The 26,586-nt window shown below is 40.2% G+C and overlaps 1 protein-coding gene and 1 long non-coding RNA gene across 2 annotated transcripts in view; one reads left to right on the forward strand and one right to left on the reverse strand.

The window, feature by feature from the left end:
* The first annotated feature begins 1,839 nt into the window (after positions 1-1,839).
* The window catches only part of kcnh3 (potassium voltage-gated channel, subfamily H (eag-related), member 3), a 241,798-nt gene continuing 217,051 nt past the window's right edge, over positions 1,840-26,586 (forward strand). Inside the window, exon 1 of the mRNA XM_084724378.1 lies at positions 1,840-2,259. Within this exon, the coding sequence (XP_084580504.1) occupies positions 2,184-2,259 (76 nt within the window). The 5' untranslated portion in view covers positions 1,840-2,183. The remainder of the gene's footprint in view (positions 2,260-26,586) is intronic.
* Positions 22,189-22,628, reverse strand: LOC146322389 (uncharacterized). The gene is made up of 2 exons (XR_014771265.1): positions 22,588-22,628; positions 22,189-22,503 (listed from the first exon to the last, which is right to left on the reverse strand). It is a non-coding gene; the product is annotated as an uncharacterized LOC146322389 (long non-coding RNA).

Consider the following 26,586-nt stretch of genomic DNA (forward strand, 5'->3'; position numbering starts at 1 on the left):
AAACATTTCATTCATATTCAGACCTACTGTGACTGTAGATTTGTCTGTAGATTTTGATTTTTTGCCATAAAATGTCAAATATCAGTAAGATTTATAAGGTGTAAACAGGCTGCAAAAGTTGAAATTAAAACCCAACTGTCATTTTGGGCTGCGTCTGTTGATCATTTTCATCATTGATGAATCTGTTGATGATTTTCTTGAGTAACTGATTAGTTATTTGGCCAGTGGAATGTCTGAAAATATGTCTGAACATGATATTAGGCAGCAAGTGAACATTTTGTCCTCAAAGTTGATGTGTTAGAAGCAGGAAAAGTGTAAGGATTTGAGCGAGTTTGACAAGGGCCAAATTGTGATGCTAGACGACTGGGTCAGAGCATCTCCAAAACTGCAGCTCTTGTGGGGTGTTCCTGGTCTGCAGTGGTCAGTATCTATCAAAAGTGGTCCAAGGAAGGAACAGTGGTGAACTGGTGACAGGGTCATGGGTATACATTGATATACGTGGGGAGTAAAGGCTGACCCGTGTGGTCCGATCCAACAGACGAACTACTGTTGCTCAAATTGCTGAAGAAGTTAATGCTGGTTCTGATAGAAAGGTGTCAGAATACACAATGCATCACAGTTTGTTGTGTATGGGGCTGCACAGCTGCAGACCAGTCAGGGTGTCCATGTTGACCCCTGTGCACCACCGAAAGCACCAACAATGGACACGTGAGCATCAGAACTGGACGACAGAGCAATGGAGGAAGGTGGATGACTGATGAATCAAGTTTTCTTTGACATCACGTGGATGGCTGGGTGTGTGTGCGTCGCTTACCTGGGAAACACATGGCACCAGGATGCACTATGGGAAGAAGGCCAGCTGGTGGAGGCAGTGTGATGTTTTGGTCAATGTTCTGCTGGGAAACCTTGGGTCCTGCCATCCATGTGGATGTTACATTGACACGTACCACCTACCTAAGCATTGTTGCAGACCATGTACACCCTTTCATGGAAACAATATTCCCTGATGGCTGTGGCCTCTTTCAGCAGGATAATGCACCATGCCACAAAGTAAAAATGGTTAATGATTGGTGTATATTTGTTTGAATCATAAGGCCATGTGCAAGTGGTCATTATACAAATTCTTGGACACGTGCCAAAACATATACAATTTAAATTGAATGAATGAGAAATTCATGTCTGTTGTGAAGAATTTGTTCAGAGATTTGAATTTCTTGTTTTGAAAAAACAGATATATGCTTCAAGAAGCGAATAAGAAAAACTGTAAGTTCCAGTGAATAACCAGCAGATGGCAGAATGTGACTGTGCACCGTGAACTGAACGGCTCCTTCTCATCTCCACCTGCATGATGGGGCCATGTGGTCCTGAGGAGAGCAGAGAGGCGAGCACAGGAGTCCATCATCGCGCTTTCTTATTTTATGGTCCTCTAAAAATCTTTAAATTGATCGCACATTCTTATCTTCCGATTATTTGATAGCTTTATTGCAACATGCAGTAGGTTGCTTTGTGTTTTTCTATAGAAATCGTAATTTAAAACCCACATTGTTCCTGCTTCATGCAAACAGCAGCTGAAGGCTCTGTGGATCCGTACAGTTCATTCCCCTCACAGCGGCTCCCATCAGGACAGAGGCCACATGGCTGCTTTCTTCTTTGTCTCCCACCTCCACTTTGAATGAGGACCACAGCCCGGCGAGACCTGAGAGGCGTCATGTGACTCTGCATCTGCCCTCAGCTGTGGCAAGATAACCACGCAACCAGAGAGAGAGAGAGAGGGTGAGGAGGAGCTTGCTGCGATAAGATTCACTCCACGCACCATCAGCACCATCAGCATCACAAACTTGCAGTCCATCCATCCTCACCTCTCTCCGGCGCGCGCGCATACACACACACACACACACACACATACACACACACACGCTGGCGTTTTAATGTGTTTTCCCCTCCGTCGGCAGGTGCACAGGTGCATCCCACGGTTGATATCCGCTCTTCGCTGACTTGATTATGGTCACAACCCCCACGGTGCCAAGGTGGAGCCACCGCGCGTATCTCGGATCGGTGCGCTTCTCCAGGGGCTGGGATGCGCACCGGGCACCTCACGCTTCCTGCCAAGTTTCGGGTCTGAGCAGGAGTCAAGCGCTGCCCCGGGCCGCCGAGGCAGGAGGACCCAGTCGACCCGGAGCAGGATGCCGGTGATGAGAGGGCTGCTGGCCCCGCAGAACACCTTCCTGGACACCATCGCCACCCGCTTCGATGGCACCCGTGAGTAACAAACAAGAGCTTTCTGATGAGCGTTTCTATCCGCTAAACACACACTGCCTCATGGAAACTATTCCCACAACATACCCGCACTACTGGTTTTCAAACTGGGGTCTGGGGACCAATAGGGGTCCTTGAGTGGGTTGCAGGGGGTCCCCAGCTGAAGGAGGAATAGAATATTTTAACTTTATCACAGTTTTGGAAGTTGGATCAAGAGAAAAAAAAAGAGTTTATTTATGCTATTTTTTGTTTTATTGTCTATTATATCACAACTTTAGACACAGACTTTTTATTAAAATTTCTGCTGATTGTTCTAATTTGTTTTGTATATCTGATGACTGTAGACTTAAGTACCAGTGTCTCTTCTTGCTCAATTTATGTTAAACACTTATCAACAGTGCACAAGGGCACTGTATATCTGATGTGTTAAATGACACAGTGATGTGCCTTAGATACGCTCAAGGTATGTTGATGTAATATCTAAGAAACAGGACTGAGTTCAGTAGTAGGTACAATCTTGTTTGGAAGCGTACTTTTGTTCTTTTTCCCTCGCTGTATCATGGTATTGCTCCTGTTTTGTTTTTGATTGTAGTGTCTTGCCAGGCCGGGCACCACCATAAATGCATGACACATACAATTGCCTTACCTTACTAAAGGCTTTCAAAGAGGGAGGTGGGCCTCCCCTTTGGGCCTTTAAACCCTTTAAGCTCTTTTTCACTTCACTGAATGGAAGTGAAAAATATTACATTAGTTATGACATTGGTTGTCAAAAGAGAACACAATATGTGTGATTTGGTTAGTATGAGGCCAGTGACAAACTATGACTTAGGTCAGACCTTCTTCATGTGATCTAATGTGGATGTACTGTGGAGGTCCTTGACATGTAAAACTTTGGGAACCCCTGGCCTACACGACAGAAAAAATAACCTTACTCTAAGGAATAGCACATTCACACTAAGCCCATGTCTCTGCATAAATCTTAGAAGTAGGGCTGTGACAGTACGGATTTTTTCTTACAATGGTGACGAAACAACATATTCCCACGGGATGCAGATTTACTGCCGTAAGTGTTAGGTTTCACTGGACTTTATTGAACCATACTGTCATTAGCACAGCATAGCTCCTTTAAAGAACAGGGCAGCACGTAAGTGTGAGGGAGAACAAGCAGCAGGTGAGTGATGATGCTGCTCGTAGCAGAGCAGAAACTTCAGCTGAACATGAAGTAGTCAGTGTGGCAGTGAATGTACAGTTCAGGTAACTGTATGTCAGTCAGCTTCTCAACACCAAGTCTCATCTGTTGTTTCCCAACTGCTGTAATAGTGGCCTGGTTAGCCCTGAAGCTGAGCAGGAAAGGCTAATGATAAGCTAATGCTAATGCTAGCGTTGTAAACATATCCCTTTCAGAAGGTTGTACTCTGGCCTCGAAGTGCCATGCCTCCTTGGAGACATGGTAAAATAAATCCATGATGAATTCAACACCCAGTGTCTTCTTCAGTTATTCATCCATATTTCCATGTTGAAAACAGTTGTTGTTGTTAGCATGTTGTTAGCCACCCATAGGCAATCCCAAGATGCCATGGGTTGAGCCTGTCGACCAATCAGAGGCTGTGTTCCTGACTTGTGTTGACACCACTGATCTATAGATGTATAAATAGATTGATGAGCTCAACGTGACTGCAGTATTGCGGTAATGTGGTTATCATCACAGCCCTACTTTAAAAAGTTTAAAAGATATTCACCTTTTCATTCCACCTAATGAAGGACTAGTCTCTCAATATGTCAACCCTACAGGCTGATATCCTTTGTGAGATTTTCTCAAAGTATACAGTGTGCTCCTGAAGAGGTCAGGCCATGATTTCACATGATCCAAACAGCACAATGGAAATAATTAGTCATCAGCAGAAATACATCACATGATAGCTGCTGTTCTTGTCCTCTGTTCTAATGATGGCAGTATTCTGATGAAGATGTTTTCTACTGGATGCAACTGATTGCGTTCAAAGATCTCTTTCTTTAATTTAAGAGCAGCTGTGTCTACAGTTGTAGTGCCTTTTGTGCACCACTGTGTCTATTTAGCCCACATTTCCAGGCTTCACCAGAAAGGTTGCAGTTCACTCTTTGAGGCCCACTTTTGTAATTCACTTCCCCGACGAGCCGACACAAATCCTGTTTTATTCTGATCTCTATCACAACACTGAGGGTATTTAAGCAGTAGCAGTTGAAATGATGCTGGAGAAACTAGAGGGAGGTGGAATGGTGGGATTTTTTTTTTTTTTTTCTCTGGCGAGGGTGTCTTGTGAACAGATGCGATGAGCAGCCCGTGTGTGTTTGGGCCCATGCTGGGCAGGTGGGCGGGTGAGAGATGCTTATATCGTGTGTTTGGGGCCGTTCATCTCTCCTTCTGCGTTGATTATTCAGGGCGGCGGGAGTTTTGTGCGTGTCTGGGAGTTGAGGCGAGTGAGGCCAGTGTCTCCCCTAAACCAGTTATGTGTGACAGCATGATAGAAAAGATTATTCGACCATGCAACAAGCAAGTTGCTCAAAGGCAGATCCCAATCTCTACTCAAGGTTTTACTAAGTCCTCTTCTCTCCTCTCCTCTGTGCACTAACAAAACACAGCGGCAATGGTGTCTACTGCTTTTGTCTGCAGGACATTTAAATGTTCTGACTTTGAAAGGCAAAGTGAGTTGTCAGTGTTGTCTCTAAGGATTCTGGGTATCTGCTGTGATGACAAAAAGGAACAAATAGCGTCTCTGTGCTCTTTTGTCCTTTATCTTCACACTCATCTCTCTACTGTTACAAAGGCTCTACAAACACTTAATGTCTCACACACTAAAACCATGTCATAGGGTTGGGGGGGAAATGTATTTTTCTTAAAATTTCAATTTATGTACTTCTGAAGGCATTATTTTTTTCTCCAAGACTATTCCACCTAGTCCCACCCTACTGTGCTATGATTGGCCCCTAAGGCTAGTCCTTGTTACCGGGAAACAGGGATTTGTGTCCCATGTAAAATTAAATGTGACTGTTGACTTTGTTAAGACTTTGAATTTATTTTCAGTTTTCGGGAGCAGTTTGGTTAAGTTTATACAAGAAAACTACTTGGGTAGGATTCAGAAAAGATCATGGTTTGGATCAAATTAAACGATTCCACAACTCTAGGAGAAAACCTTTCTGGCAGTGACTGTTGAGGCAGCTAGTACCAACCAATCACAGCACAGTACGGTGGGACTAGATGGAACAGACTTTGGGGAAAAAAAGATGCTGAAGGGATAAAGAGCCACTTGTATTGCAACTACATGACAGCTATTACTGTAGTCTCATCCATATTACTAGGACATATTTCACATAGTACAGAAGTATTTTAATAACATTTAATGTGCAAAACTGAGATAATAATTACTGGAGAAAAAAATACATAACCTTTTCTCAAGTATATCAATATTACCACCCCTTGTAACCACTGTTGTCCAACATAATTTGCAGATTAGTATTTTCTGCTTGTTGCCTGATCTTTAAAACCTGAACCATGTCCATATATCAGCAGTTGCAGTAGTCTTTCTAACCAACTCTTCCTCCTCTTTGATGAAACAAACTGTCACAAACCAGTTGGGTTAGGTTGGGTCAGCAGTGTATGTGGAATTAGCAAAATTATTTTAATTATGCAAATTACTTAATTTTTGGTAAATTAGATCATTTGCTTCAGTAACACTAAGTGTAATGTTATCTTATGATCTCACCTTACTGCCCAGTGGGCAACTTTATGGTCGAGCAAGCTAGCTGCTGGTTGCCGGTTATAGTTACGCAATGTTGCAAATGCATTCCTGCAATTTGGCTTTTGTTTTTTCATTTTATGAAAATGCTGAAACAATCCTTCTCTACAACCCCACAGCCTGTCAGTCAGTCAACAGGGCAACATTGTTGTTCGTGTCATGGAAGAAGAACATGTGATATGCTTCCTGTTGTCGTCATTTGCACTGCTGTGCTCGCATATCATAATATTTCCCAGAAAACACCAGAAATACTAGTCGGTCATACTATTTATCAATATTTAAGTAATGCACAATGCCTGTTAACTGTTGTCGGACAGATGACAGCTTGTAAAACGAGGCCGTTTTTCAGCATTTTGATATAGAAAATGGAAATGAGGTTGAATGTAGGTTGTGTCAGAATAAACTGGTATATCATCATTCAGCTGGAGCAACATGTGATCACATTCAACACAGACATGGACATTAACCTGCAAGCAGAGTAGCTGCTGCTGCTAGAACTGCTAACGTTAGCCACACAGTGTAGCAGGCTGCAGCTACCATCAGTGCTAACGTTAGCAGCATCTGCTGCAGAGGACTTAGCTTTCAGGCTATGAAAAACAGTGCACCCTATTTTATGTTTGTTGGATGTGTTGCATCTTTACATTTCACATGACAAACACTGCAGCGAGTGTCGTCTGTGTAGAGTTCAGAAGAATTTAGCCACACTTGTGACGGCTTTCGGTTCGCTCTTACCCTGACTCACTGACTCCGCTCTGCCACTGAACAAGCTGCTGCTGCTCGCTCTCTCTTGCTCTTTTTGTCTATATTCTGTGACTCTCGCACACAAATGCGCTCCCAGGTATCGAAATTTGGTACCAGTTAATTTAATGCGAAGTGGTACTCGGTTAGTACCCTTAGAAGTACAGTTTGGTACCCAAACCTAACCATATAGCTTGTTTTATTCAGAGGAAAAGGGTGCATGCATACACACACATAAATTCATCCATCGCGTGCGTCCATGTCCACCACATGCAGCACTCACATTAACAGACACACAAATCAAACAGCTAAATGTAAATGCTTTTCATCATATGAAGAACATCCCCTCATCGTGTGAAGAAGTGGTCTAAACCCAGCTATTTTTCTTTGAGTGGCTAAAACACAGGCCTTCCATTTTCTGAGGTGCTGATAATTACATGTCTCCAGCAGTGCATGTGCAGTCATTGTAATTAACTCACATGGATGTCAAGAATACATCGTGGCCTTTCTGCTCATCAGTGGAGGAGGGGGGCTGAACGGAGAGATTGTGGGGGTGGGGAGGCGGGAGTGTGGGCAGTATGGTGGGCTGCCACTCTGGTGGGAGGAGGGGGGGATTTTTTTGGATGCCTAAATATAAATGCATTACGGGCCGAGCTGTGACGAACATGCAGCTATGAGTTTTTTTTTTTTGAATGGTGTGACATTAGTTCCTCATTAAATCAGACCCTTGAGTGAGGACGGAGGAGAAGGCCAGCGATGTGTCTGTCTGTGGAGGTGATGGAGGCTTTGTGTGTCAGTGAATACTGCTGTGTCTGTGAAGAGGCTTTTTGTTGTGATGCGAATCAAATGGCAATCATGATTACTTTAAAAAGCCACTCATCCCTGCCAGAGCCTTACCTGAAAGCACTTCATTTTCTGCTGTTGAAGACTATTAACTGCTGCTTTGTGTAGCTGCTCCATTGTTTTACATGTCTGAGTCGACTAACTGTGGAATCTGGCAACATTGGCACTGCACTCAGAAATGTCTCAAGCCTTTAAAGTGGTAGTTTGGATTATTTGATGCGTGGTTGTATGAGGTACTTATCCATTGGTACACCCACTGTTGTCCTCTGCAGTGGCCATGGGTTTGGCTCCTGCCTGTGGCCCCTTCTGTCATATTTTCAGGTGTCCTATGAATAAACGCATAAAAAACCCAGAAAATATTAAAAAACAGTTTATTGACCAGTTCATGTCAGTAACAATATTTAATTGAAAGATTGTTTGTATTTAGTTAAAAAAAAAAAAAAAGACTCATTCTGAATCAAAACAACCACCTAGCATGTGACTAGCCAATCAAAGTAACTCAGTAGAAAGGTTAGGTTACTCTGGGATTTTCTGTGTCTTTTTACTTGTATCCATCTTGCCAGGCTTCAAGTTATCTGTTCATGTCCCACCAAAAGTGTTGCAGCCAATGAGTGTCCTAGGTGGGATTGCTGCCAGCTGCGGGCATGGTTTTAGGTGTGACAACAATGAGAAGCGTCCATTGAAGCGTTGATCTGATTGGTTGTAAGTTAGCCCATATTAGATGCGATAGGCAAATGGTTCATCCAATCACCTGCCAAATGATTTTTTAAAGTGCTTGCCCTTTTCCAAACAGTTTCTTAAGACGATTTCCCAGATGTTTCTGTGTAACAAACCATTTGGAGTGTCAGATTAGGTGTCTTTGTGTCTATATTACCTCTGAATCAGACATAACTAGCTGAGTAGAACAGATATTAGCTTGCTAGTTATTTACAACACTTGGAAACTTTGATGTTTTGCTTCAGGACCAACAAGATGTGCATTATTTGGGGGGAAGGGGCTTAGTGGAGTGATACAAGGAGAGGGGTGGAAGGTTTTGCAATATGTGTGTTAAAAACTGAAATTTTACCATGCACAGCATTGGAATTGCTGGTCTACCACTGCTTCATTTGTTAGTTTGTGTTTTTGTGTGACATTGGTGTTTTAAAAGATTGGTTCTGATTCACCACAAACAAATTAACTGATTAAGGCAGTGGTAAGACAGCAAGTCCTGTAGTCTGAGAGGTAAAATTACTGTTTTTCTTTAGGGAGTCTGGTTGCTTTGGAAAGAGCAACATTTGGCTTACATTACCATTTCCGTTGAAAAAGACATACACTCGCATACACTTAAATTAAGAAGAATATTTTAGGGTGGGCCTTTATTTAAGTGTCTGAAATATGTTTTGCTGCTGAACCTGTCCACAGCAGTATATAGCTCAGCTTCCATGCTGTTACTCCTCTCTGCTTCTGCAGAGTGTGGGCATAGCAACTCAATCTACTATAGTTAATACACTGACTATGGATAAGTACCTCATACAACCACACTTCAGATAATTAGAACTATCCCTTTAAGTTCCAAGTTTAGAGCTGGAACGGCTGGTTTCAAAACATGCCACCATCAAAGCTGCGTGTGCATATGTGACTCATGTTCGCTGGGCTCTAACAACACTTTTCTACACTTGCTGTGGCTCAGACACGACACCTAAGTAGAGAGTGTGCACATCCAACTCTAGTTGGCATACAGGTGCAGGATAAAATCGGCTTCATATAGCAGAGAAACAGAAAGACACTGCGCAGTGAGTTCTTCAAGCTCCAGCAAGGTCTTTGATTACCTGATGACCTTGCTAACATATTAAAGGGCTAGTCTGCTTTGATAAATGCAGGAGCATGTAATTTTCAGCGTTAGCACTGCTCCTTTCAAACCTGATCAGACTGTTTGTCTGCTGATACTGAATACCAAACTGATAACAGTGCTTTGTTTCCCCCACATTTTAAACCTGTGTACCCTTCTGGAGTCATTTATATGTAACATGAGACTGAATGTTGGTACTTACACTGGGACTGTAATGATTACTCAATCCATCAATTAGCTGACTGACAGAAAACTATTTCAATAATCAATTGCTGAAAGGGACAGATCACACCAAAATCAAAAATCAGTTTTTCCTCTGGCCTGTACTGGTATTTATTCAACTATACTGTTTTGGAGATATTGGGAGATATCTGCATTCTTTTCAATATATTCTTTCTGCAATAGAATCTACCAGAATCTACATCAGACTGCTCACAACAAGGATTATCTTGAGTAACCAGCTCAGGATTTTTGGAAAGAGACACTGGTTTTGAATTTTTCAAATGTATTTTTTTGGTGCTGTGAGCACCACAAAGTGAGAGCCATTTTGTCCCATTATATTGGAGAGAAGGCAGACATCTCTACGGCCGATATCTCCAAAACTCTGCAACTCACACTGCAGAAATCTAAACGGGTGAACAGACCCCGAGTCCACCTTTACAAGGGGAGGATTGGCTGCTCTTCTCTGTCATTGTAAACATAATGTCTTTGTGCTTTTATTAGTCAGTCTGTCAGAAAATGCAATGCCACGTTAAGTTTTGGAAAAATTTTAATGCCTTTTTTGTTTTTCCAAAATCTTCTTACATTTTGTAGTCTCAAAGACTCATTGATTCATTAAAAAAATAGTCAAATTAATCAATAATAGATAGGAATTTTTGTTATGTGCAATTTATTGATTGATTGATTGATTTAAAGACAAAAATTGTGAAATTTCCACTCAGTGAAGCATTTTTTCACTAGAGTCCATGATGACGAATTGACAGCTGTGTGTGCAGCTGTGTAGGATATTGTTCTTTATTTTGAAATTGTAATCCCACTAACAATCCACATTTTTACTTAATGAATCTGTAATCCGATTACATCTTTGTTTATCTGTAACTGTAATGAAATGCAGTTACCATCCTGTCACATGTAATCTGTTACTGGCCGAGCCTGGTCACATTACATGAAAAAAAGATTTTGTTCTGATTTGACCTGAAAGTGATCATGTGAGAGAGGTGTGTGTGATTGTTCACAAGGGCAAACACACACGTATTCACACACTTTAATGTGGATGTCAAGTGCTGCGTCACACTGCAGTCAGACATCAGAGCTTCTGAATCATACACTTGAAGAAAAGTTATTATTTATAGACACCTCTCATGACGTATGTTGTAACCAACACCTCTAAGAACAGCATGACAAAAATAATGCACCAACACACACACACACACACACACATACACACATACACACACACACACACACACACACACACACACACACACACACACACACACACACACACACACACGCACGCACGCACGCACCTTGTAAATAGAAAGACTGCCAACTGACTACCCACCCTGTAAATCTATGATTATTTCTTTTCATTCTGCAGTCAGTGGATTCTGACTCAAGTCTCATTAAAACTGTTATTTTGAATTTGTTATTATGAAATTAGCATCCAGAGGAAATTGGGGAGTGAGAGCAATGAAAGTCCTCTGAAGACTCACTATAAACCTCGTGCACAGTTCAATCAGTGTTCATTTGCTGCTCCCTGGAAAAGGCAGAAGCTGTGTGGGACTACACCAGTCAATTGGTCCTATTAATTGAATGGGCCTGGTCTTGGTCCTAATCAGGTTAGGGCCTCAGCCCAACTCGTCACGTGGACATGTCTGGACCGACTCTCTGCATATGCTGCCACCAGCCTGCAAGCACCCTCTCCTCCTCTCGTGCTTCATTTGTTTAATCCAAGAGGAGATTTGAACTGCATGAAGAAACAAAATGACAATTCATCTCAATATTGGACTGTCATTGTTGAAGGTCTGACCTTTGCTGATCAAGAACAAATGAGTTTACAGAGACATTCAGCTATATCGTGTGTGGTTACATTTTATTTTTGTCCAAAGTGCATTTACAATGTAAACCTTTCTATGAACCCCTGATTTATCTATGTCTCCTGGTGTCACAAAGTCTCCTATAATTCAAGCTATAATGCTTTTAGATATTAAAAAATCCTGTTCATATTTGCAGAACATGTAAGAGCATTACTGATGTGTTTTCTCTTGTCTGTTGCAATGATTAGGCTGTCAAAAAATAACATCTTGTTGATTTAATTCGACCTGTTTTAAACCAGATGACAGAAAGTGCAGCCGGGAGGAATTTGTGATAAAAATATCTCAAAAACGTGTCTGCAAACTCCTACAGCTTAATGACAACCGTATCTGCTGAAAAGACATTTCAAATGACATAAAAAACAGAATGAAATTAAATCTGATGGGTCTTTATGAATTTGGTGCCAGTTCTGCACATCATTCTAATTCCAAGCATCTGCAGCATCATTGAGTTGCAATTAATTAATAACAAAACAATAAAAGTGTTACTTGGACTGATGGAGGGCTTACTTTGTTAACAAAAATGAAACACAAAAGAGACCCTTCACATTTGCAATTATGCAACACTTAGGTTTGACCCAGTAATTTGATTGGACGAGAGGCGTTCCATGAGGATAACAGCATCGGGACTTTCAGATACATGTACATTTACAGCAATGATTCAGGGCTTATTACTGACACAGTATATGGAGTGGGATACAAGAACGGCTTTGTTCTATTAGTAAGGGAAAATACCCATGCCTTCGTGTCCAAAGAGAAAGTTCCTGTCCAAACCAGGATCCACTGTGCTGCTTTTGAAATCATGTTAAAATCACACGTCTGTGATTGTAAAATACTAGTCAGATGCTTTCAGAATCCAAACAAACTGCGCCAGAGTCTGCTTGAAAGCAGACCAAGACAACCCCTTTCTCAAGCAGTCTTGGTCTGGTTCTTTGGTCCTCATTGAGGTGAGTCTCAAAAGTCTAAACAGGGACATTCTGTCCATTAAGAAGAGCGAACTGAAGACAGTCTGAAGGCAGTTTTATGGATCCATCTGGATCAACTAAAAAAGAGCTCTACTGCTGTAACGTGTGGACGTACACAGAGTAGCTAGCTGGCTAACGTTGATGTGCAGGAACATATTTATGTGTTGCTTGGCAACAGTCCAGTCCCAGTTCAACTATTTTTTGTTAGCGGAGCCAAATAATTACTTCATACTTATTCAATCATAATCTGTTGTTGCTTATTACTGTTAACTAATAAATGGCGACCTGTTGTATGAAAAAACTAGAATTAATCTTTCAACATGTTTGTGGTAACAAAAATATCCTTTAATAATATGCAGAAATGTTGACTGATTTGAGTGCAAACTCAATTTTTTCTCTTGCAAATATTTTAGGACTATTCCTTAACAGCATCTTTTCATTTCAAATGCACAAAATTTGTATGCAGATTCGAAATCATTCAAAGTAGGGCTGCACAATTAATGGCAATTGCAATAAAAATATCACAAAAGTATCGCATCATCATGATTTTAATATTGTTTTTTTTTCAGTGAACATGAAAATTGTAATGCAAAACCGATCATTTCCACTAATTGTATTGCATATTACAATTGCAGTCAAATTAATCACAGTTTTGTTTTCTGTTTTACCAAATCATGCAGCCCGATGAAGGAGCTAATGGGGAAAATAACAAGATGTCCAACAAATATGAAAAGCTGCTGGGTTTTTTTTACTTACATTGACCCTATAATGAATTTAGTATAGGTAAAGTTTTTCCCACTCAGATGATAATGGGCTGTCATATTTCCAGTACATTTCCAGTAGATCAGATGCACAAAGCTTCTACTGGTACTATGGAAAATGTAGTTCTGAGTGGAAGAGGTTCTGGATTTAGGAATAAAAGATCTGAAATTAAAATGTAAAATTGTAGAATATTTATGTAACACTAAAAATGATATGAAATGAAATAATAAAAAACACAGATAACAGACATAAGGCTGGCCTCCTGAACAGTTTTTGGAGGGGATTGGAGGGATGATGGGACACACAAACACACAAATGTACAAACTCTTCCATTATATTAGCAGGATGAGGTTGTGCTGTTGTACTGATCATCAGCACTACTGTCATTATTTAGGAAGAACCAAATCACATCCATGCTGACTGGAGTGTTGCACTCCTTCTTCTTAGTCTTATTGCACATAATACTCACTTTGCCACAAGGCCCACTGGCTCCTGTCACAGAGGAGTGAGGTATATTACACTCTGTCTCTAACAGTGAAGATAACTCAGATTATCTCACATCTCTCTCTCCTTCTCCATCCTTTCTCCCACTTTCAGTAGTTGCCTCCCACCCTCTCCTCTTGTTATTCAGTTAATTTTGTGCACACAGGTCTTCGTGCATATGTGTAAGTGAGAAAATGAGTGTACATGGCTACAGGGAGAACGCCTGTCACCACGTCCCTGTGCCTGTGTTTGTGTATCTGCCTCTATCTGTGTCTGTGTATGTTTGACAGCACAGATTAACGGTGAAGCATTGTCGTGTCTCAGGTGTGCGTTTCCCTTGTGGCGCTTTGTGCTTAAACTCCCCCTCCTGGCTGCTCGTTGGGCAGGAACAGATATAATGATAGGCCTAATAATGGCAGGGCTTGGCCCTGTCACTTTATGGTGTTAGGAAGCTACGCCCATCATATTTCACACCAGATAAAAAGGCTAAGAGTCTACAGCTCCGCTCGCTGAGGCTGCGCTTACCCACAGCAATATTTTAAACTACACTGTAATGTTAGGCAACACACTAACAATTACATTTTTACACGCTAAGCTGTAATGTGTTGTGTCTATGTAGTAACCCTAGATTTGCAAACCTTGATCACACATTTGATTCACTGCAGGCTGAAGGAGGTCAAGCAAGACACAATCTGCATAGGGAGGAGGCTGGTGACTCCAGGACTTTGATCCAGGAGACTGAGATTTGTGTCCAGTGTGAAACTAAAAGTCAACGCTGTGATTTTACTTTTAGTCTTGGTTGAAGTTTTGTTTTTTCACCATCATTTTTCAAATTCAGTCGCAGTTTGGTTAGGTTTGGTCAACAAACTGCCTGATCAGAATGAGAATCAGTATCGCTTTATTCGCCAAACGTACAAAGTACACAGGAATTTTTCACTTGGTGATGCAGCGCAGTGAGACAAGAAAGATAAGAAGTTTAAAGAGACTAAGTTAAAAAGTTAGATACAGGAATTATGTACAAATAAAAAACTATACAAATAAAAAAAATAAATAAAAAAAATAAAAGGTAAAAATAAGATAGGAAGCGCAAAGTATAGTATGAGTTAAGAATAAGTGTAGAACAAGTTAAGAGAAATAAATATGCTGCACTCTGTTTAGCATGTTAGCATGCTAACATTTGTGAATTAAAACTAAACACAAAGTGCAGCTTGGTATCTGTGGTGATACTGAAGTTATGAACACTATCAGCCAGCAGCCTTTTTATCACCCTGGCCTAATGCTACATCTCACAAAGTGATGTTTGCAGATTTTAAATGTGGAGAACAGAGTGGCAGTTTCAGATCAGTGCTTGGTTTTTGCAGTAACCCTGAGTTGAGTCAGTATTGAGAGAGAAAAGTTTGATTGGTGCACCTTTAATGGGAATATGATGAATTTTGTAGGTTTTGTAGGATGAACAGACAGACGCTAGTGTGGCTAAAAAACAAAGTAAGTTAAAAAATCAATAAGAGAGAAAACATTAACTATGAATCAGGGTCAAATTATTATTACATGTTATTTAATCCTTAACAGTCAACACTGCCATGAAATAAAGTTCATTTCAACAAGATCCAGATCAATTCCCGTTTTGATTCCTGACCAGTTTTCTGTGTGGACAAAAGTGAGCATCAGTTCAACTGTTTTATTATCTCTGAGTCTGAACAAAGTGCAGAAACCACAGAAAGATGCATGCATGTGACTCAGGTGTGCAAAAGCTCCACTGTTTAATTTAGCTGGAGTTCAGAGCTGTACGAACATTCTGTGTATCGTCATATGAAACGGATGAAATGAGAGAATATTTGTGCAGCATCTGTTCTCATTTAGACTTTCTTAGCCAAAGAAAATATCTGCTAAGCTCTTTAACAAACTCCAAATGCAGAGATGCTTTTCATTTTGATAACATGTTTGTTAAATCTCAAAGTTATTTTAACTCCTCCTTCTGCTCACTTAATTAACTGGTCTTCTAAACACAGTTCCTCCTCTGATGACTGGAAATGTGCCGTTGTCACACCTATTTTTAAATGTGGAGCCCGCCTTGAAGTCAGTCACTGCAGTCTGATGAGTGCACTGACAGTGCTGTCAGAGGCTGTAGAGACGTGACATGATTCCTTTTTGTTGCAAGTTTCCAGCAGCGTAGATGCCAGAGGGAGAGTGCTGTAGATCACTTATTCATGTTTCACCCTTACTTCAAGCCAACTCAACAAAAATTGAAGTTCTAAGCAATTTTGTGGAATCTTTTGGGTTTTCAAGGAACATGAGTTTGACGTCATTGTTTTGCATCACGCACTGTCAGAAAAGCCAACATCAATAAATGGAATTGATAAGCTGAGAGGCGTGTGATTCTGGTGGATCAGACAACCTGGAACCAGTTCTCAACTGGAACTCGTTCTTGATTACCATCCCGGGGAAGCTGCTTACTGTGTCGGCATTAATGAAGTCATTGTCTAACACACAGTCTGTGAGACATTACTTCTAAAACTAACAATACCTACTGATAACATAGGCATAAAATGTGCTGTTATAATTATCTTTGTTTTAAAATTATTTTTTTTAATGGAAATGTTGCTCCTTTAAAGTTGTGTCCCAGATTTCCATCAAGTCTGTCAGGTTCTTACAAAAACATGAATGACTTTGGAACTAGCTATTTTTTTTTTTTGACAAATTCATTACATAGTTTTTTTCTATCAGATGTGTCTCATTCATAACATGTCAACTCTGTAGCTCTGTATATTTTGATTAGCAGGGAACTAAATCTTTTTTTACTTTCTTATTTTTGGTTCGCCTGGTCTCGAGTCTCGAGTGTAAAAATGCTTGTAAAACCTCAAAACTAATGCACAATCGAGTTCTAAACATATTTTTTCTCATGACAACCTGGGCTATCAGAATATATAAACCGCACTGATGCCACATGAACGTATAAAGAATTAAAAGAAAAAACAAAGCAGAAATTTGAATCTCACAGAATTTTTTAAATTTAAAACACACAGAAACTACTGGAACGAGATTTGAATATTGTTCTGTCAAGTCCTGGCAGTCAGGCGAAAGAGAATACCAAAATGCTCCAGTCAACACACAGCAAAAACTACTGACATGCAAGATAAGTCTTTTTATTTTTTGTCGATAAAAGTTATGAGTGCCACTCCTGAAAACAGTTCCTGCCAGCAAAGAGACAAAGGGACACATCACACTCCTCACACTTCTGGGGGGGGGAGACTGACTGGCCCGCTTTGTCTGCTTGCAGTGTGCACAGGTCTCATGTCCATACGCAGCTCACCTGCTTGTGTCAGCATGAGCAGAGATCGGCACGGGGACGTGGTCACTTTGTGGTCTGGCAGAGGGGACCACAGCTGTAACAGCAAACAGCTGGACTGTCAGCTCCTTCATGAAGGCCCTGTGGGTCAGGGGGACTAGTTTATTGTCCTGCAGCAGAGGTGCCAGGCTCTTCACCACTGTAAAACAAATGAGCTCATGTTTATCAAGCCAGTAGGTGTTTTTGTATTCACATCTAATATGAAACCTGCATACCTTTTCTACACTGATGAGCAAAGCTTACAGAGCAATAGCCCAAACCCAAACAGGCAAAACATCCTGTGTTCATGCAGTTACCTTCTTTACCTTAGTTCTTTACTTTAGTGATTTATCTGTGGAATGTTCCATGCATCCTGGACGCATGCTTCATGCTATCCAAATACACAAATGACAATCTGTGCATTATTTACATACTATATATGCTCATCTATTCTTACTTGGGGTGCTTTAGAAGAAAGGTGTATAGTTAAGGTCTACAGATACAAAGGCATGGTGAGCCTCATGTTATTCCATTGCGCACATTGTTTGGAGATGTAGAGTTGCCTGTTACGTATTTGTCACATGACACATATGGCCACTCTGATTGGTCAACAGGCATGGAAAGCTTTATGGGTCAGATATCGTAGGGCTAACACTGGAGCTAAGGACAACAGGGACTGTTTTCAGCATGGAAAAATGGATAAATAATCACAAAAGACATTCAGAAACAAAAACTCAAATAGACACTGAATATCAAGGCTAGATTGCGAAACTTCTGAGAGGGATATGGTCGCACTGGGACCCTTACTGAAACGGCACAGCTGTGAACTTTCAGGATATTTTTAAAGTATGTCTCTAGGAGGCAGCATTGTAGAATTATGACACAAAGTAATCAGAGTACTCTCATGTCACATACAACATTGCTGCTACAAATATGCTGTGAAATGAAGTAATGTGACATTTTCTCAATTCTGTCAGATTAAAAAAAAAAATTAAACATAAAAAAAGTAATCACTAGGAGACTGGCCCGTTTCAAGGTTTAATAGGCAAGAGTTTGATCTTTTAAAATATATTTTCTAGCATAATTTAAGATTAAAATTCAACCCCCACCTCAAAACACAGCTCAGAATATTGATCAGCATGTGAACAATGGAACAGTGCTTTTAGGGTGAAGTTCTTGATAAATCTTTCGGTGGCAGTTTAAAACGACCACACTGATCATGGTTATAATGCTGGTCTGGCTCGCACAGATAATCTATTATATTGCTGTATGAGTGAGTGGATAACAGCTGAGGTGAGTACAGTGAATGTGAATGAGAAGGGTAATGAACTGAGTGGCCACATGTGGCCGCTTATGTAAATATAGTTCTATTGACAGCACTAATGACTGTGATTTTGACATTTCTTTTCAACACAAAATGGAGTTCTTTACAAACGGAGATGATATTAAAACACCTAATGTGGCTCTGCACTGAACAAGATGGCATCAGCATTTATGGGGAAATTAAAAGAATAAATCAAAGAGTGAGTTACTACAGCTTATTGTTACCTAATGTAGTGTAGTTGTGTTTGTGCAGCAGCTCAGCCTGCAGGTCACAGTCTGCCTCTCGTTATCACTGCTGGTCATAAGGGAGACGGGGAGGAATTGATGTTGGGGGCTGGGGGGGTAGATAGGGATGGGCTGGTAATGGTTGGAGGAGGCTACACAAAGTAATGAAGTAATGGTGTGTGTGTGTGTGTGTGGTGTGTACGAGGTGTTGGCAGATATGATCAAATTACAAAATAGGAGGAAGACCAAAGGCAGAGAGAATGGGGGAAGGATGATCAGAGCGTATAAGCAGACATCTATCTAAGATCATAATAGTAATTTGATTCATATTGCCATTTTCAAGAACAATGTTATAAAATACTTTAAAGTAAAAAAAGTATTAGAGGGTTAATAATAAAATGCAAGTGAAACTGACCTGAGAGTTAGTTTAAAACATTCAGAAATTAACTAAAATGATCAACAGAATGGGAAGAAATAGTTCTGACATTATGTTAAAGACATCTATTTACTGTGTTGCAGAGATATTTAATGAAGTTAGCGTGCTAACCAGCTAGCCCCAGCCTGTTCTGCCTCGTGATACCTCGGTGATGTTAATCCAGTAGTATGAATGAGAGCAGCCATATGCCAAAACAAGCACTATAAAAGCAGCCAGTCAGTATGTGTGTCAGTGGCAAACACTTCGTCACAAGTTAGTTAGTGTTAGAGTAAATGACATGTCCCAATTCTGTCTGTAGATGGCAGTGAATCAGAAAAGAGTCTTATGGAAAGTTTTTACTGTGAAAAATGGTGGTCCTATAATAAAACACCTGTTTTTAGAATGGAGTTTGGTTCAGCTGCACCAAAACAGCAAAATAAAGTGTCTTAATATAAAAATGTTACAGATGTTTGAAATAGATTACCTGAAGATTCAGTAGAATAGTTCTATGTCAGGGTTGTCCACTTTGAAGGAGACAGACTAAAAGGACCCCTGAATGACAATCACTGATTGGCAAAGACATAGCATGAGTGCTCGCCTGACTGGCCAGAGGATTTGAGCTTAGCAGCCAATCAAATTAGAGTGATTGTTTTCACCCAAAAAGGGGAGGGGCATGACACAGGAGCAAAGCACCTGGATGGGTTGCTCTTGTCCATAGCTCAGTCCTCTTCCTGTGACCTCAGCTGGGAGATGTGTGCGAGCGGTGTGTTCACTTCCTTCCACAAACTCTCTTAGTCTAATTATTAAACAAAATAAACTCTCAAAATGTGCTCTAGATAGAAACCTTTGAACATAGCAAAATTCTCAGTAGAATCCCCTGAGTGTGTTCTAGGTAAAACCATTAGAATATTAAAATATTCTCACTAGAACACTCTTTTTGAGTCCTAGATAAAACCCTGGGAACATAAAAAGGTTCTCTGTAGAACCCTCTGCATGTCTTCTACAGAAAACCCTTAGTATATAAACATGTTCTCAGTAGAACCCTCTTTGTGCACCTTTAGAGTGTAGACAAACGTGCACAGTAAACTTATTAAAGGATCAGTTTGACTCTGCAGACCATGTTGTGTGTCTTCTCTGCAGTCAGTGGCCTCTGACATGGCTGTAGCCTCTCCTCCACTCGTTTTCTAATCCTCCAGTACCTCTCTGATTCACATCCTCACCTGCAGGAATCCACTCGAGAACCTCACGCCACACTGCGCTGCCTGTGAAATATATCTCACAAAGTTAGAGGAGGCCTGATCTATTAGTTTTGTGGACTGGCAGTGGGGCAGAGAATTAATAAAACCATCAATTAGGCACGCTCTTCAGAACATTTGTAATCAAGAGAGCTCGCTTCATTATTTCTGAATTCAACAGTCTCCTTTTTGGGCTTATGCTGCGCCCGGAGTCAGATTATGAAGCTGATAATCAATGATGAGAGAACTCTGCTAGCTTACTGAATTAGCTCCTTAACAGATGGATAATTTCCACTACTCAGACAGTGAAAGGCTCCCAGAGCTGGAAAGCGAAGGCCTACGGGGGCTGTTACTTGAGCTTAGAAACACATGCACACACTAAAATACACATGCGTCTTCTCTCAATCTCTCTCCGTCACTCACACACACATGCACACACACTCTCTCTGGCTGCAGTAGGTAGCATTTCTGAAGGCAGTGGGTGAGTTGCAATCAATAGCTACCCAAACAGTCATATATTATTTACAATGGCTGTCTGTTTAGTACAATCAATATGAATGCTTTCACCGTCCACCTGCTAGTGACTCAGTCCACTGAGGCTGCAGGTAAGATCATGATGTAGTGATATCTGAGAGTAAAACACGTAGAGTTTAAATATTATTTCTAGTTATAGAAGATCAGGCCTGAAGGACTGGTAGCTCATTTCTTTAAAATAATCTACATCTCTTTCTATTCATCGACTGAAAAACTGTGCTCAGGTACAAGTACTGTTACATCACTAAAATATTACTCAATTTCAAGTACAAGTACAAGTACTGGTGTTAGAAAAATACTTAAGTAAAAAGTACAAAGTGTCCTTTGAAGAAGACTTTAAGGGGTGGTAAAATGATACAGGCTGATTTAATCGCAAACAATCATATATATCATGTGCTTGAAAATATATTATTAATAATATAATATATTTGAACATTTCATTATTGTTGACATGAGTAAAGCATTGTAGCCACACCTAAAAGTGTCATTACAATCAATAAATCAATCGTTTTATTTCTAAATACATGACTTTTTTCATTGAACACAAATCTTTAACTTAGCCTAAAATGTTACATTATGTTATGATGTTTTGTTTTGTGCTTGTGAAGCACTTTGCAAACCTGTTTTTTAGGAAGTGCTATATAAATAAAATGTATTATTATTTTGTAATTTTTAAAATCAATCCAATTTAAAGATGCAAAGCAGCACTGAACGTGCCCTCTCACTCATCGGGATGCGTGCTCGGCACAACCCCATCACTGGACCAGACCGGTCAACAAGGCTCTGAGTTGTCACGTGTTTTAGAAACTGCAGGAAGGAGTTTGATGCCACTTCCTGTCTCCACGACGTGGCACTACAGAAGAGTCACTGTTTATATGTTACATTCCAGTATCTTAAATGGTGATGTAAATCAGATGATGACTGTCACACGAGGCTTGCGTCTTGTTGACATTAGGTGGTGTGATGAGTATAAATGATTGTATCCTGATTGGACTCTTATTAAACATGTAAGGGGGCTGATTGGATCATTTATACTCAAAATCAGTAACTTCCTGTTTCATGGCGAAACATTAAAACTCAACACCATGCCATGCCCTTCAACAATAGTCAAGTCTTTTAATAACTTTTCATCACAAACTAGTCTAGATGGCACACACCAATTTTTAAGTCAATCTGACCAATTCTCTAGGAGGACTTTGTTAAAATACCACGCATGGAAAGGGACACAATTGACAATGAAATTCAAAAATAGCTGACTTCCTGTTGGGTATAGGCTGTGACTACAAGAGGCTTTTTTGAATGCCTGGACATGACATATGTGCCTACTGATTTTTGTACACGTACACGGCGAAACATCAAAACTTGACACCACGTCACAGTGACGTCCTTCAACGATAACCAAATCTTTTAATAACTTTTAACAGAGGAGTACAGTGAACATTATGATGTCACAGTGAAGTTAACCTTTGACCTTTTGGATAAAGATAAATAAAAAACCCACAGTGAAGGGGATGCCCTCCTCCCTGCAGTCGCCTCAGGAGGTGCCCTCAAGCCACAGAAGCAGTGAGGGGGGTGTCCACCCCTGGTAGTCTGCCTTCAAGCTACTTGATTGGCTATTTGTCTGTCTCCTTGATTGGCTACTTCCAACATGGCGGCCAGGCTCAGTTCTTCACTCCAGAATCTTTCAGATCTTTAACAGCAACTGACACAAGGGAGGTGATATTTTTTGTCAATGAAAGTGGCAGTATTAGATCATTTTGATTACTTTGATTACATTTAGTCTCACTGGTTTCAACAGGACATTAATGTAGAAAGCTGCTACAGGTGGACTAGAGGAAATGGTGGAACATGTCATTTTATATTGCCTGAGACAAACATGAGACACTTCATATAAACTCAGGGACACTAGACATTAGAGTATGATGAAGTCTGTCTTATACAGACTGGACAAAAGCTTTAAATACACATGTGAGTTCAGGCCAGAGACACAATAACATTACAATACAATACAAAAGTAAAAGAGGTTATCCTCCATGTGTCACCTCTAACATTAACACTCAAACTTTTCATACAATAAATAAATTAATTACTTCTTGAACATACCTGTGAGTCCATAAAAAGTCTCTTTCATGGAGCAGCTGTCTCTGTGGACGAGGAAGGGACACACTGTTGTGGAGGCAGCAGTGAACATATATAGTGACCAGGTCAAACCAAATAACACACAAGAGGAAAACAAGATGGACGCCAACTACAACTAATACAAGGCTAAAACTAACTAAAGCCTGAACCCCCCTCTGATTTAGCAGCACATGGTTTGGTCTCATGAGCTGGATTTCAGAAGAGGCCCCACCCCTCAGACTCACCTTTTGCTCAACCAGGAAGTGAACCGCCCCCAACAACCACAGTAAGTCAAAGACAAAGACACACAGTTAATATAACAGAAAAGAGCTGGTTTAACCCCACAGTGTGAGAATGTGTTCACTCCATTTAAACAGTGTGAGGATACAAACAAATGAACAAGATTCACATCAAACAAACTGTGTCATGTGAACTGTTAGGGTGTGTTTGACTGCAGATGAAATGAACCTGTGCAGGTGAGTGTGAATGGCTGTTAGCATGTGTGGCTGTTAGCATGTGTGGCTGTTAGCATGTGTGGCTATGGTTATCAAACATTTAGCACTATTTGTAAAGACACCATTCTTACAGAGCAACAAAATATTCTCTGCATCTCCACCTGTGTGCAGTGTACCATGACATATATCAGACTAAGAGATTTATTCTGTTATTTTATCTTTTTAAAAAAGAAATATCACAAAAATGTAAATTTTGTAAAATGTATTTATATACTTTCATATATTCACAGCAGTATTTTTCTGTAGGATAATAACCATCAGTGATCTGATTCAAATTTTAGATTCATCTAGAAATACTCAGTGATAAACAGTTAAATGTATTTTATACGATTATAAACGTGTTATTTTAACATTAATAATAAGTTTCCACCATGACAAATAATAATAATAATAATGATTTCATATGGGAAAGGCTGAAATTTGCATTTTTGTCAAAATGACCACTTTGGCTGTTCTTGTGTTAAATCTCTTATTTTCTTGTATTTAGTGTGACCTGGAGACCATGCTGATATGATTTTAATGGCTTTAATATTGTACAGTGCCTGTGTCTGTTCATGAGGAGGCCAACATCAACTCATTATGTACTTGAGCAGCCTTTGTCTCCTGTCAGCTTGCTACAAAGACAGTAGACGTGCATTTTTAAACAACAGAATCTATGGAGGGAGAGAGGTTATGATACTATGGCAACTAAACATTTGTGCTGTCAATCAAAAGGCCATATATTTAGGCTCAGTGTCCAGGCAGTTCTACAGGGGCTCTTGAAATAAGAGGCATCAAAATGTCAAGTTGGATTTTGTCCTTTTGTCATTTTTCTTCACACTGGATTGTTACAGTTTGTGTGCAGTTGCTTATTTTAGACAAAAACGCCTGTGTTAGGCCCACCATGCTTTTTGCTACAGTGCTGTCAAAAGCGTAATTGGAGCATTTTTTCCTGTTGTAGTGAGGTGGAGACAATGTACCACGGCCTACGTGAAGCAGGAGGAGACAGAGACAGGTGGAGAGGACAGACAGGCAGAGAAGCAGACAGCGCTAGAAATAGACATCAAACCAGGTGGTCAATGAGGATGTCACCATGTGCGTAAGAAACGCGGGGAGCAAAAGGCATGAGTGTTGCAGGACTGAGCCCGGGACTGTAATAGCGGTAAATGAAGGTGATGAAGCCAAAGTGACAGGGGGTACATTAGACTGCTCTGAAGTACGACGCTCCAATTGGAAGCAGATGAATTGTGCTCCAGCTTTATTAGGCCCTGCTCCCGCCAGGGCAGATAGAGCAGCTATTAAATTGTCTTCAAAATGTTTCCAAGCAAATTTCCTAAAACCTATTTTTTATATTGCTTCATTTAGCTAAATTTCAGGAACAGCCAATTGTGTACTAGCTCTAAATTGTCTCTATCTGACTCAGAAATTAAACAAATAAATGCATAAACAAAAATGTATTATATTAGCTGTGGGCACAGTGTTGTCAGATCAGGTGGTTTTCCACCCAGCTGGGCTGTTAAAATGGGTTTGAGCAGGTGGACAGGATATGGGCTGGTTTACCATGAGTTGGACTGGTTCTTAAATGTATTAAGCATTACAGTGTAATAAAAATATTCTTAAATTGTATTCCTTAGTTAAGCAAACACATCCAGTCTCTCAGTACAACTTTGGAATGACATAAATCTTATTCATTTCACTCAGATGAGATCTGCATCTGTTCATTATAACAGAAACCTCTTGCAACACTAAAATATCAGTATTTGACTGTTTGATAGCAAGGGATTGCGTGTACTTCTCTCTCTTGTGTGGGTGCATGCTGTCAAGGCTTGTAGCAGTCGACCAAGTTAGATAAAACCTTATTTTATGTTATTTGTGCTGTCCCTTTATTTTTTATTTATTTTTAAGACAGGAGGCAGAAATGGAACTGTGAAAAGCTTCATAGTTGCAAGGTAGCCTCCTATTAGCAATCTAACCCACTTGTGAAGACTTAAATTGTTGTTTATTATTATCTTATTGAAAGAAATGTTATGAACCACAGTAGTATTGCTATTGTTTATGAATTCATTTGTATTGTTCAAAATTATTTGGCTGTTTCTTTTTTAATCAATTTGGGCAGATTCTGAGCATTTCTTGGGCTGGAAAACACCAAACCAATCTGGCAACACAGCTCAGGCTGTTAGCTAAACATTGGCAGTCCTGCAGTATTTTTACAAGCACACATTTATATTGTTTTTTTTCTTTTTATTAAGCTGAGCAGGATATATTTTATATATAAATCAACAATTATAGAAAATTAGGTCTCAAAGTCATGAAAGACAAAGGCATTTTCTCTGCTCTGAAATGCTGAGGGTGTCTGCTGTCTCAGTGTCAAACAACACTAACACCTGAAAAACAACCTGAAACATGGACGCTCAGTCTGTCATCTTTATTGGACATGTCCAGACATGTTTGAACCATCAGAGCCAGAGGACGGTGACAGGATGGTATTTATTTTTGTTGTGTCAAGTTGCTGGAACTGAAGTGAGTTGAAGTGAACTGCTGGGCTGATTTGGACTGGGAGAGTCACTGAAGATAGGTTTGTAACTGACCGTTAGGGAGGAGGCAGTTCGTGTGTCAGTTCGTTGGGCTTATATCGTGTTGGGGGTCCATGGCTCCGGCACATCACTGAGCCATGTTTCAGCTCTGCCCAAAAAATCCTGAGCACAGAATTCATGAACAACACTTCACTCATCTAACTCCACAATTCAGTACTACATAGTACTACGTAGCATTTTCACGTCAGCAATTATTTTCTGACATTTATAATATGTTTAGAAGAAAAATACTATATTGTGAAACTATATCTACATACTTTCATGTAGTTTTGGTCAGGGACAGTTTTTCATACTTTTAGTGAATGATTCACTAAAAGTATGAAAAACTGTCACCATTCACTGTGTATCACTTATTTCCAATTAAGGGTAATCTTAATCTTACAACATAAAATAATATTTTAAAAACAACATGCTTCCCACTTTGAGGCAACCATTTGTGTTTGTTTCTTTTCTGTTTCATCATCATCACATGCCCCTGAGAACAGGGAGGTCCATAAAGAAATGGTTTTCCCAGTTTGGTGTTTCCCAGAACTTTGGAACACAGTCCTTATCATCCAGTATCAGCGGCCAACGTCATCA

This window comes from Lutjanus erythropterus, chromosome 8 (genome assembly GCF_056507025.1).
Source record: "Lutjanus erythropterus isolate fLutEry1 chromosome 8, fLutEry1.hap2, whole genome shotgun sequence".
Lineage (NCBI taxonomy): Eukaryota > Metazoa > Chordata > Actinopteri > Lutjaniformes > Lutjanidae > Lutjanus > Lutjanus erythropterus.